Source organism: Meleagris gallopavo, chromosome 15 (assembly GCF_905368555.1).
Source record: "Meleagris gallopavo chromosome 15, MGAL_WU_HG_1.1, whole genome shotgun sequence".
Classification (NCBI taxonomy): Eukaryota; Metazoa; Chordata; class Aves; order Galliformes; family Phasianidae; genus Meleagris; species Meleagris gallopavo.
In genome coordinates this window covers 11,733,313-11,745,750 of record NC_139418.1, presented here as the reverse complement: position 1 = coordinate 11,745,750, position 12,438 = coordinate 11,733,313, and the positions used below count along the sequence as shown (strand labels likewise).

At 43.4% G+C, this 12,438-nt stretch overlaps 1 protein-coding gene across 3 annotated transcripts in view; it reads left to right on the top strand.

Annotated features, from left to right (window-relative positions):
• The window catches only part of GALNT10 (polypeptide N-acetylgalactosaminyltransferase 10), an 82,464-nt gene that overhangs the window by 63,698 nt on the left and 6,328 nt on the right, over positions 1–12,438 (top strand). For 2 of the 3 annotated variants that reach the window (XM_085236916.1, XM_085236918.1), the window contains exons 7-11: positions 451–568; positions 7,332–7,439; positions 9,330–9,551; positions 10,272–10,388; positions 12,202–12,354. In XM_085236916.1, the coding sequence (XP_085093042.1) occupies positions 451–568; positions 7,332–7,439; positions 9,330–9,551; positions 10,272–10,388; positions 12,202–12,354 (718 nt within the window). The remainder of the gene's footprint in view (positions 1–450; positions 569–7,331; positions 7,440–9,329; positions 9,552–10,271; positions 10,389–12,201; positions 12,355–12,438) is intronic. The other variant, XM_085236917.1, reaches the window with a different exon arrangement.

The following is a 12,438-nucleotide window of genomic DNA, read 5'->3' as shown; positions in this document are numbered from 1 at the left end:
TGTTCTGCTGTTGCTGTGCTTGCCAACATTGAGACAGTTCTGCTGTCCTTTTTACTTCTGCAGCAAAAAAAAAAAACAACCAAACACAAACACCTTTTGAGGCCAATCTCAATGACTTGATCGTATTACTGAGACAGAGAACACCACAAGTGCAGCATGTGGGTCCCTCTGGGAGAGGTTCCGTCCTGTCACTTAATGGTGTGAACTCTTTCTGTTTGGAGGAGAGGCACTTACTGGTTCTGAGAGGAGCCTAGTCTAGTCCTCCACTTGCAACTGGGAAATTAATAGCTAATGCAAAAGCAATTGCTTGTTCCTAAAGGACTGCAAATGCACCGTGAACACTGAGTGATGGAAAGAATATTGTGAAATCTTGCTTTGTTTTTTAAATGTTTAGCTGGAGATCTGTGTCTTTGAATATGTTTGTAATATGGAGTCTGGTTTTTCCTTAAGGTCTCCTGTAATGGCTGGAGGACTGTTTGCAGTCGATAGAAAGTGGTTCTGGGAGCTGGGAGGGTATGATGCAGGTCTGGAGATATGGGGAGGAGAGCAGTATGAAATATCCTTTAAGGTGAGCTATGTTCTCTGGAAATTCCTTTTGTTTTGAAAAGTAAGAACTGTTCTGAGGCTCAGAATGTGAATGTTCTATCTTGTCCTTGCTTTTGCGTGCAACTAAAGGTGAAAGAACTGGGAGTAAGTAAGACAGTATGCAGACGAGACAGTGATGTCACCAGTCACTTGTGAGGGTCAGTTTTGGAGCATTAGCTGGGGTGCCTCTGCTTTGTGGTCACAGCTTCAGATGCATATGCTCTTCCCAGCAAGGGTAAGTCAGCTTGCATGGAGCTATCTGTTACTGGTAGGCTTTCTGCACTCACTCTAGCAAGAAGATGAAATGGTCTCTTTGAGTAAAAGAGATCCAAGCATCTCATTGTCTGCCTGGTTGAGTGCCTCCATCCTGAGGTTGAGTTCCCAGAGCTGAGAGCAACTTACTGTCTGTAGTCAATCCATCTGACTCCTGGCTGCAAGGAACGGAGCCTATTAATTACTCTGGGAAAAACGCTCGGCAATTGCAATAATAACACTTCTGCTGGCAACAGCTTCGTATCATTATCTGCCTGCCTTAAGGACAGTTCTGTTACTGATTGTCCAAACTGTTTGGTTTGAGGGCTCTGAAACAAGTTAGCTGACCAAAAGTGCACACTAATGGCAGTGAGCCATTATGGCCTACAAAGACCACTGATACCTATGTTATCTTGGAGTATGACACTCTGAAATGCGTGTAGGAAGCCCACTGGGATGCCCCAGATCACCAAAGGCACGTGGCTGTTCTTCTCTTCATGGTGAGAATCCTTCCCATAGCCTGTAGAGAATTAAGTAAAAATTTTCACATTAAACTCTGTTGGGCCACTGTGTGGTTTCTCTTTCAGCGATCGAATATATAAACTTCTAAGTGTATGAATGCCACTGAACTAAGGTAGTTGGCCTTGGTATGGGGCCAGAAGGCAGGAGCAATGATAGCACAGCGTGCAATTTCAGCAGCTGAAGTTCCTCATCTGTCTCCCTGACAAACAGGCATGGGTGATCTCTAACAAAATGAGATTCTTAGATCTCAGTGCCTCTGTGCAATTCAAAGGCATATTAAATTATATTCAGCAAACCATATTACTATGCGTATGTACCATGTATTACCATACAGCAAAGTTTTTTTTCTTCCATTGTTTGCTCACAAAATTCATCAGTAAAGCCGTGGTGGAGGTCCCTTGTCTTATGTAACAGCAGCAGAAAGGGAGGAGGGACTCCCTCTTTGGGGATGTCATTACAGTTGGAGCTATTTATTCTTTGTGTTGCGTGTAATGAAATAGTGTAACGTTGTCATTCTCTGCAGGAGGGGTTGTGACAGTATTCAGCCTCTTTTCCTCCGCCCTTTTGGAAAATGCTGGTTTCCAAGAGTGATGACAGCAGCAGGGCAAGCCCTTTGTCTCTGGTGCCACGGCAGACAGCCGTGCTGCTTGATCTGCAGGAAATAAGACTGCTTCATTCATCTGTTTGCTTATCCTCTCTGAAACACGCTGTGTTTTATTTCAGTCCAGAGACGGTAATTTATGGAGGGATAAATTTGCTTTAATTAATCTCTGCAAAGACCCTCTTCTTTTCTTTCATTGTGCAACAGAAAAATGAAGTTTTAGCTGAAAGAGGCTCAGTATATTTTCAGAAATTAAGATAAATTGATACATTCATTTGTGGCTGATAGATTTAATAATTCTGCTGGAATTGCAAGAATAGAAGGTTTGTTCATAAAATTTATGAAGCCGTGACATTTCCTGGTGAGCTTAGAGCTGCAGTTTTACCTTCAGAAGCAAACTGAGATTTTGTAGAGGGACGTCATCAAATAATTTAACTCTGGGTTTAGACATGGGTTAACTCTTTTTGCACTATTTATTATTTAATGCAAATTCAGACTTGTGCCAAATGTACAGCTCAGCTTTAACAAAGAACCCATTCCTCTGCCTGGGAGCTGTGGGTGCAGTACTGTGTTGTGCTGTTGGTTTTTGAACTGCTGCATCAGTTCTGGCCTTCTCAAGTCTCACCAGGAGCAGATTTCTTTTTTCCTCAAATATATATATATATATATTTTTTTTTCCACACGTAGGCTATATGGTTTTTTGCATTTATTTTAAAATCCAGGGCTCTGTTGCTGAGAGACTGCAAATAAACAAGTTTATTTAGGAGCTTCTTGCCTTTCTGTTTTGAGATCGTATGTATTTCTGTCATCAGCTGGCTGTGCTTCCTTCAGAGAAGAAATATTCAGGCTGAAGGCAAGCCAACACAGAAACTATGAGTCTTTTGCACCTCAGAAAGCATTTAACCATGGAATGAATCAAATTCCATTAATAAAACACCTGTTCCTTGGATTAAATGCGTGCAAAAACTTCACTACGAAACATAGCATACTGTGGGGATGGAAAAAAAAAAAAAAAATTAAGCAAAATTTGAATTAGAAACAAACTTTCTAATTGGGGTCCATCTGTAAATGCTGGCTTGCAGTCTCAGTCCATCCCAATAGGAATTTCTGGGTTAGAAATGAAGGAGCAGCTCACATTTGCCCACACTGAAGCAGACTGGCATTCTGTTTTCTTTTGTTGGTTTGTTGTAAAGACAGCATATTCATTAATTCTAAGGCTCTCTGCTTCAGCAAAGAGTGGCTTCTTTCCTCTTCCTCTGTCCTGCTGGCACAGAGATCAGACTGTCAGGTTTTGGTCTCAGTTCATCCTGTGTGCTCAGCTCAAATATCCGTGTACTCTCGCACCAGCAGGAGAATGAGTGCACAGCACTCCCTGTCCCCCCGTGAAACGTGACTACTGGAAAGTGCTGTCTGCTACATTACTCCTTAATGTTCGAGTAGACGAGGAAGGGCTGCGCTGGTCTGTATAGTGCAAGAGAAGATGTGCACGTGCACAGATCCCAGCGCCTTTCTCAGTCTTTTGTAGGGCAGTCAGTCCCAGATACAGTGGCAGCTGATGCTTGCAGTACAGAGAATTAATGTTTTCCTGAGTTACTATTTGCCCTTGCTTTCATCCTCTCACTTACCTTGTCATGCAGAGAACCCCCTGGACTCATCCACCGTGCCCTTTTCTTCCCTCCTTTCAGTGTGTGCTCAGACAACCAGCCAGCTTCTCTCCGTTGGTGCACCCCGTGATCTTTATTTTTGCTGTTTCTTGCAGAAGCAGCTTTCTTTTCAAGGCTTGACTCATTCTTTTGTGTGGTTTTGTTTTGTTTTATTCCTGTCTTGGGAGGCATAAACCTTGTACACCCAGATAATTTGTGTTCTCACACCAACTGTGGTATTGTATCGGTGTGTTTTTGAGGAGAGGTTCAGCTCGCTTATGTGACATTGTTTTCTGAAATGGCAGAACGGGAATTGGATCAGCATAACATTCCCATGCAGAGAATAGGTGGTGTTATTATCTCATGCTTTCATAGCACACTAGCTAAGTCAAAGGCTCTTGAGTCATTCTATGAATATGGAGTTATAGCTCTCCAGGCTGCCAGGAAGACAGAAACAATATCACCTGTGCTGTTATTTTACTTCTTCTGTATGTGATTTTATGATTAGAGTGAGTCTGTGGCCTCCAAAAACTGTTGCAGCGTTCCCATCGACCTCAGCATAGCCAGGTTTTCAGCTAATTCCAGCAGAGCTGTCAGCTGCCGGATTCCAAACTCAGAATGTAGATGGGTAAAACTGTGCCTGAGGAGGAAGAGAAATTTCCTGTTTTCTCCTAATGAGATCTGATCAGGTCATTTTATAGAGCCCTGCCTGCCTGACCAGCTCTGATTCTTGTTCTTACGATCTTCTAGTAAATGGCTGTTGGAAATTAAGTGCATCAAATCCAGGCTCCCGTGTTTACTGTCGTGCCAACTGGAGAGGTGAGTCACTAGCTCACCCCTCTATAAAACAACACCCCCCAAAAAAGCTGGCTGCTTTTGGCCGAGAGAGAAGGCGGCAGTAAGTGACAGCCGGTGTCACTGTGAGGTGCTCCCCACAGAACAGCGCTGCTTCAGCTGTTCAGCAGTGCTGTATTTTTAGCAGTGCAAGTTCTGATGTGTCATGCCTGTGAACTGTACCCTTGTTCCAAAACAACCAAATGCTGCCAACTGAGTGGAAGTGCAGCTCTCAGCACACAGCTATTTTGGGTTTGCTTCCCTTGCAGTTATTCCTGGACAGACCCTTGGATGCGATTCCCTTGACCTTTAGCTCCAGCGTCCTAATGCTTTTGTTTGCAGTGTTTTGCTGATGCACGTCACACTCTTTCCCTCTCTCCTTTCTGCCAGTTTTATAGATAAGGACTGGTAATTGTCTTTATGAGGGTTGTAATGAGTTCTGTCACCACACAAAGAAGCTCACTAATAAAATAAATCAAAGCAGCAATGAATGAATAGAGACTATGCTTTTAAAATTAGATTTGTACCACAAGCGTGCTGTCACTTGCAGCACGAGACAATAGTAAAGCACTGAGCTGGCAAAGTACGTTGGAAGGGTCACTGAGGTCTGCTGCCAGGAATTGGGAAGTTTGCCATTGGCTCCATGCAGCATTGGTACAGCATCACTGGGGAGTAAATGTTTTAAATCACAATTAGAAAAAAACAGCTGTAGAACTGATGTTAGACTTTCCTTGTTCAGTAGCTTTTCTTAACATATCACTGCATGTGTTCAAGTAGTATCTTATGGAGAGTCAGTGAGGAGCTCCTGGCCCAATGTTCTCACCATTCTGCCCGGCTTCCCGTATGCTTTTATAGATGAGTGCTGTCTGCGTTGCACCACAAGACCTGCAGTACAAGGATAGAGCTCTTTCCTCTAGCTGCATGCTGACTGCAGCAGTTGCTTTCTGCCGTTACTTAGAGCAGTTGTGTTTTCAGGGATGTGTATTTGCAATTGCCCAACTGAAAGCCTTTCCTTAAGGAATCGTTCGGGCTGTCAGCAAGGACAACAAGCTGGTATTTTCATTCACGCATGCATTATGCTAAAATGCAGCTACTTTTGAACCAATAGGACTTTCTTGTTGCTGGCTGCAGTGTACGGTATAAAAATGCAGGTTGTTGGGGAATGTTTCTGCTTATGCAGCTAAGTTCTAGGCTTTTTCAGCTGTCCCTGCAGATTTAATAGTTCCCAGGTTCTGGACACATATGCTGCAGATCTTACAGTTTTGTACAAACCATTTTTGTCGTACAAACACAAAACATCTCCAAATTCTTGTTTTCTCAGTCTGTTAATTTCCTAGCAGAAGAAATCATATCATGGCCCTTTGTAATAAAAAGCACAGCAGCTATGGGATGGGAAGCATTTTTGATTCCACCACAAACTTCACAGAAGCTGGAAGAAGATTCTTTTTCATCTGCATCTCTTCTTTACCAGACTCTCAAGACACAGCAGGGACAAAAGGAATGAAATTCTGTAGAAGGAGTGTTTGTCAACTTCTTGTCTTTCTTTCACTGTAATGACATGTAATTAAGTACCTTGAACTTTAGAAGTTGCCTGTGAAAAATATTCCACTAATGGAGAGCAACCAACCCCCATCAAGTTATACACAGTCAGCAAATGACTGTAATTATTAGGGCCAGTAGACAGAGCTGAAACACCAGAGGACTTTAGTGTCAGAGTTAATAATTATGCAGCAGCCTTGGCCAAATATTTCTCTTCCAAGCTAAGTATTTAATATTGTCACCATAGAATATTAATGGAATTGCCTGCTATATGTGAAGCTGTTGACTAAGCTCATTGTACAGTGAACTGCGGTGCCTCAAATTAGCCACAGTGAATGGAGAGATCAAGAGCTCTGCATCAGCTTGCAGCACCAGCAGGCCGCCTTTAATACTGCTGCCTTGGGGGTATTAACGTAAGATCTAGGGACAAAGCGAAGGGCATGGCAATGTCATGCTCCAGGAATTCGGAAAATCATTTGTCTTCCAGAGTGAAGGATACTTTCACTATTGATTAGGTATCTCTGGAAGCAGGTAGGAATATATTTCTTAAACCTAACAGAGTAGATTAGGTGTTGCAGAAAACATCCTTTGGTTTCGGTTGCTTGGGCAAAATGACTCCATCCACGCTATAAATGAGGAATAATAGAAAGTTGTTGCAGACTGTTTGCACGTAGTGAGATCTTCCCAGATGGGGAAGGAAACTTTTGGGCATAATGTAGCCACAAGTCAAGCAGCAGTGTAATCATCTTTAACTAGCAGTGTGTTTCATCAGCTTTCTGAGAATGTTTTTAATTATGTTTTCATCAGGAAGAGATTTCTGCTTAATTGTAAGGCTGCAAAACCAATGGTTGCCTGTCAGCAGTAAAACTATGTAAGTGATATCCCAGACTTTGCAGTGATAACCACAGCGTAAAGTAGCAGGTTTTTTTGCCCTCTGACACCTAAGCAGGCTCGTGTATTCCCTGGAGCATTCTGTATATGACAGAACTAGTACTGAGAGATGGCACTGTAGCCTACCCCAGGATCGTATATGGCAGTCCATTTTAACTGCTGTGGCAATTTAAAGTGTGCTGTGTGCTTGGACTTTTCTTTCTGTTCTTCTCTCTAAGGAATGCAAAATTAAACTGTTTATCAGCCATTGGGCTTGATAAAACTTGCTCTAAATCAAGGCTTGCATGGCTCTAAGCAGGTAGTTGAAGGATTTGAGACTAAAGCAAAGAGGGAGGATGTTTCAAAGAATGTACTGTAAGGTAAAAATAATAATAAAGTTTTGCATTAAGCTTCTTCATAACTTGAAACCTTTTTTTCTCCCTCCATATAACCAGGAGTGAATCTGTATCTCTGCTGTTTCACAGGTATGGATGTGCGGGGGTCGTATGGAGGACATCCCTTGCTCTAGAGTTGGTCATATTTACAGAAAATACGTTCCTTACAAGGTTCCAACAGGAGTCAGCCTGGCAAGAGTAAGTGGCAGTGATGTTCTCCCCATCCTGCACATGATCAGACACCCGCTTGTGGGGAGGTTTTGTAAAGCAAAGTTCTTCCGTTTTCTTTACCTTTTAGGCTATGAGGGATGTCTGACCCCAGTGTGACCATGCCACATTTGTAGAGCCAAATTTAGGCTTGTTATACTCAAGCTGTACATTCACAGGGGTCAAACTGGGCAATTTTTGCAGAAGCAGACATCTAACAAAAAAAGATGAGAGTCTAGGGGAACTGCAGAGTCATGTGCAGACAGCTGCTGTGCTTAAAATACCATCCATTGCTAGATGGTGAGAGAGTCAAGCACAGGGTATGGAATCACCAATTTAAAAAACAAGATAACATCTTTATTTGTATAATACTTCAGTCATTTTAGTTGTGTTCTCAAAGAGCAGCATGCTTCAGAGTGCTGATTGTGTTTTGGTGATTGAAAAGACCTCTCCATTTCAAGCGTCGCAAACCACTAAATGAGCAAACTGTAATTCTCCACAATGCAAAGTTCTGTGGCATCTTATTTCTTAATCTAGCATAGCCCAAAGAGGAAAAAGCCTTTACTTGTTGTGCACTGGTTTTGTCCAATTAATTTCTCAAATTGAGAAGGAATTGCATTGCCCTCTGGTGGGAGAAAAAAATCATAGGAGCAGGAAGGCTTCAAAGCTACAAACCACAAAAAAGTACCCTGCTGCTCTGCAGTCTTAGGGCTTGCAAAGTGCTGCAATGTTTCTCAGTTTAATAGCATCAGCCTAGTTAGAGATTTGGATTTATTGCTTAGCCCAGAAATGGCCTATCAGAGGAACAGAGCACTCTCCTGTCTGTGCCATCCCTTCAGGAAGGAGCTGTATTTCTTTTGATTCAGCATTTGACTCTTGTATACCCTCAGTGCAGGAAGGCACTGGTGGGCAGGCGCAGGGAAGGCTATGTCTTATGACTTATTAAAGTCATCTTGAGATGAACGCCTGTTCTTGTCTTGTGTAGGCTGAACTCAGGGCAGGGGAGCACTGTTCATTCTTAACATCCTTGGTTTTTTTGGCAGCATCTGACCACTGCAGGGCTGGCTGCCATCAGGTAAGTTGGACAATGCTGAGGGGTCACTGCAGTCATGGCTGCATGCAACACATTGCTGTGTGGCACCAGGAAAGTAGCTCGTGTTGCCAGAGAGCAGTCCAAGGTCCAACAGTTGATTGAGTGATTCGAACAGCTCAAGTCTGTGTTGCGTTCTTTTGTTCCTGTTGGTTTTATTTTTGTGGGGTTGTTGTGCAGAGCAGTGTGAAACATACCGCTGCCAGGAAATAAACCCTTTGCTTCTGTTCTTAAGGGTCACCTGAAAGAGGTGTACTCCTACTGTATCCTGGAGTTACTCTTAAATAGTTTTTTAAGCCATGAAAGAAAATAGTGGTAAGAAAGAATACTGTAAACTGAAGCTTTCTATCAGGGAGTAGTGCAAATCCAGTTCTTAGGTGAATATAAAATGTAACAGGGAATATTTAAGAAAGAACAATTTGTCAGGGAGCTTTGAATGGCCAGTGGAATTTACCAGCATCATTCTCTGACTTGCTTCTTTTTTGGAAAAAAATAACAAAACAACTTTTGATTAATGTTGTTTTTCTGAACCACAAGGCGCTAGATATAATGGCTAAGTGCCAGGATTCTTTTTGACCTCAGCTGAAAATATCTTTCTAAAAATCCCTTGGAACTAGAGAATAATAAAAATAATCTTTGTCCTAAAGCCGGAGAGAGAGAGTGGATGTGAATGAAAATCCTTTCTGAGCTAAAACAGGAGAGCTGTGCTGAATGCTAATGGCAGTAGTTTGTGCAGAGAGTTCTCATGTGTTTCTCCCCTTCGTTTTCACACATGGCAATTACCCACACAGAATCTGAAGCGGGTTGCTGAGGTGTGGATGGACGAGTACGCAGAGTACATCTACCAGCGCAGACCGGAGTACCGGCATCTTTCTGCAGGGGACGTCACAGCTCAGAAGGAACTCCGCAACAACCTCAACTGCAAGAGCTTCAAGTGGTTCATGAGTGAGGTTGCATGGGACTTGCCCAAGTTTTACCCACCGGTGGAGCCTCCTGCAGCTGCCTGGGGAGAGGCAAGTTTGTGCTCTGAAACCTGCCGTGGGCAAGCACGCTCAGTTTAGGGCATTGAAGTTGCCTTAGCCCTGTGCTCCAGTACTGGTTTGGTGTGACAAGCAAGTATTTAAAGAGCCCGCCTGATATGTTTCAAAGACCAGAATTCCCATACTGTTACGTAGGTTTAATTGATGAAAGCAGTTAAGCAGCAGCTTCTATTAGCGTGCAAATACAAACAAAACAAAAAAGGGACTTGGTTTGGTCTGCATGCTGCATACCTAGACAAAGGCAGAACATGGCAGTAGGGTGAACTGGAAGGAGGGGGCAGCTGAGCGATAGTAGGAATCTTATATTTCCAAAGGGCTGTACAACTGTTCTGAGCTACTCTGCACCTTCATTTCCACATCTGAAAACCAGGAAAGACATCTTTGTTTTTGAAAGAGTCACCCCAGTGGTGAGGTATTGAATTGTTACACATAACAACACAGTGGGCTCTGCAGTTGTAGAGCTGATGGTTTTTGCTGTGACCTGCAGGTTATTTTACAGCTGTCTCCTGATGGGTTCATCTGGGGTTTGTACTTTCTTCTAGCTGTTACCTGCCAGCTCAGATATGTAGTTAAGTGAAAAATCTTAAAACTGTATTCATACAAATGCTGCTGTTATTTGAAGCAGTTTAAGCCTTCTTTCCTGTTGGCTGTCACTTGATAAGAGGAGATTTGAGCACTAATTTAATATTTCAGATACGCAACGTAGGAACTGGGCTGTGTGTGGACACTAAACATGGATCTCTGGGATCCCCGCTGAGGCTGGAAAGCTGCGTGAAGGACAGAGGAGAGGCAGCATGGAACAACGTGCAGGTAACAGTCCCTCTGATCACTTGTCTGCTCCTAAATAAATCTGGGGAGCAGGAGTTGCAACAACAGGTAAATGCAAAGCAGGGCTGTTGTAGAACTGTCAGGTGAAGGGAGAGTGCTGTGCACCCAAGGCTCACGTGCACATTGCATCTGATGGGCTTGGCAGCAGGATGTGACGTGCTTGCGGCAGGGTCTGCAGTCTGGCAGCCTTCATGCAGAGCTTTTACCTCTGCTTTGAAGTTCTCAGGGTGAACAAAAGAAAGCACAAGAAAACAATGTGCCAAAATAATGAAAGAAACCAGTAACAAGGCAGCTGTAATATGTAACAAAGTGAATATTAACTTCAAAGGTTGTGCTGAAAGAAGTGATAGAGGAGCGTCATGCATATTAATGAGCCTGCAGAAGCATTCAATAACCACTTACTATCATCCTTCTGACAGGAGGCAAATGCATTATAAACACCCAACCACTGCTGGAAAGAGATGAAACCGTCCAGGCTATAGATTCACCCTCTCAACATATAAAGTGCCAGAAACGACAGTTTTATTGTAAGAGAAGAGAGGGAAATATTAGTTTGTCTAAACTGTAGCAACTGGGCTGAGAAAAGATCTAGAAAACAATGCCGTTATGACTGAGCCATACGTAACTCTTCAGGGCAATGACTTCAGTGGGAGATAAAGGGCTGCTGCCTATCAATTTTGATGCATGAAAACTGGAAACCAATTTACTCTGACACAGTCCAAAACTAAGCCTCTGTTGTGTCAGGAGGATCTTCAGCAATTAGTGTTGGCTTATGTTTAGGAAGAGAATGTGTTTTGGACTTTTGTGTAGCCTTGAACCTCAATGATTATGGTAATTTCTCTCACAAGAGAGGTCTAAAGGGAGATGGGAACAAGGCTGCTTTGTGCAGAAGTTTTTTGGCCATACTGCATCAAATAGCAGCACTCCATTCATTACTGGTTTATCTTAGTGTTCCATGAGATCTCTCTGAGGAAAAGACTGATCCCCTACCTGGCTCTAAAGGGAGCCCCAAAACAGCCACTTCCCAGTGAGGGCCATGAGGGATTGTGTGCTGGCCCATATTCCTGCAGCACCGTATAGAAGGGATATGCTGGCATCCAGCAGCTTCCATTAAAGCTATGATTTGGCCAGGCATTGATAGGTTATGCCTAGTTACTAGAGATAAAACCCTTTTTCTTTCCTCTAGTATATCCCTTCTTTTACTTTACCCCAACAAAGAGGTCTAGGAAGGCTGAGAGATCATTGCAAGGTCAATAGGGAGCACGAGGAAGCACTGCCCTGGTGTTAACCCTTCTGACAGTTCAGTGGAGTGGGGTGGGGAGCTGTAAACCTCCTGTTTTCTTGTGTTATAAGGCATGGGGCAAACTATTCTCAAGGCGACTGCAGACTGTGTATGTAGACTTGAATATTTACTGCCAGTGTTAACTCAGAGCTCCCGTAGCTCTTCCCTGTTTTTGCTAACTGTGAAGTGCTGTAATTGGTCAGCTGCTCACTTAATCCTTGATGTATGTCTGCAATGCAGAGACATTCAAGTCTGCCATTAGTACCCAAGCTTAACTAGCATGGCAGTTTGCAGCAGCACAGACTCATTTAGCATGCTGTGTGGCAGTCCACGTGGTAGCTGTTATAGACTCCCCTCATTAGCAGTCCCTGTCCCCAGAGGTGGAAGCAGTTTTTCTCTAGGATAGTTTTGTCCTTTCTTGAAGCAACCCCCACCCTGTGGGCAAAGAAGGGAATGTCATTCTGCTGGTGAAAGGACTGTCTGCTACCATCCTGAGGTTCATGCTTGTCCTAGCAGGTATTCACATTTAGCTGGAGAGAAGACATCCGTCCTGGGGATCCTCAGCACACCAAGAAGTTTTGTTTTGATGCCATTTCCCACAGCAGCCCTGTGACCCTCTATGACTGTCATGGAATGAAGGGGAACCAGCTCTGGAGATACCGAAAAGTGAGTTTGTGTGTGTGTGAGTGTGTGTGTGTGTGTGTGTGTGTGTGTGCATGCATGTATAAGGTGTCAAATTGCCTATAGTCA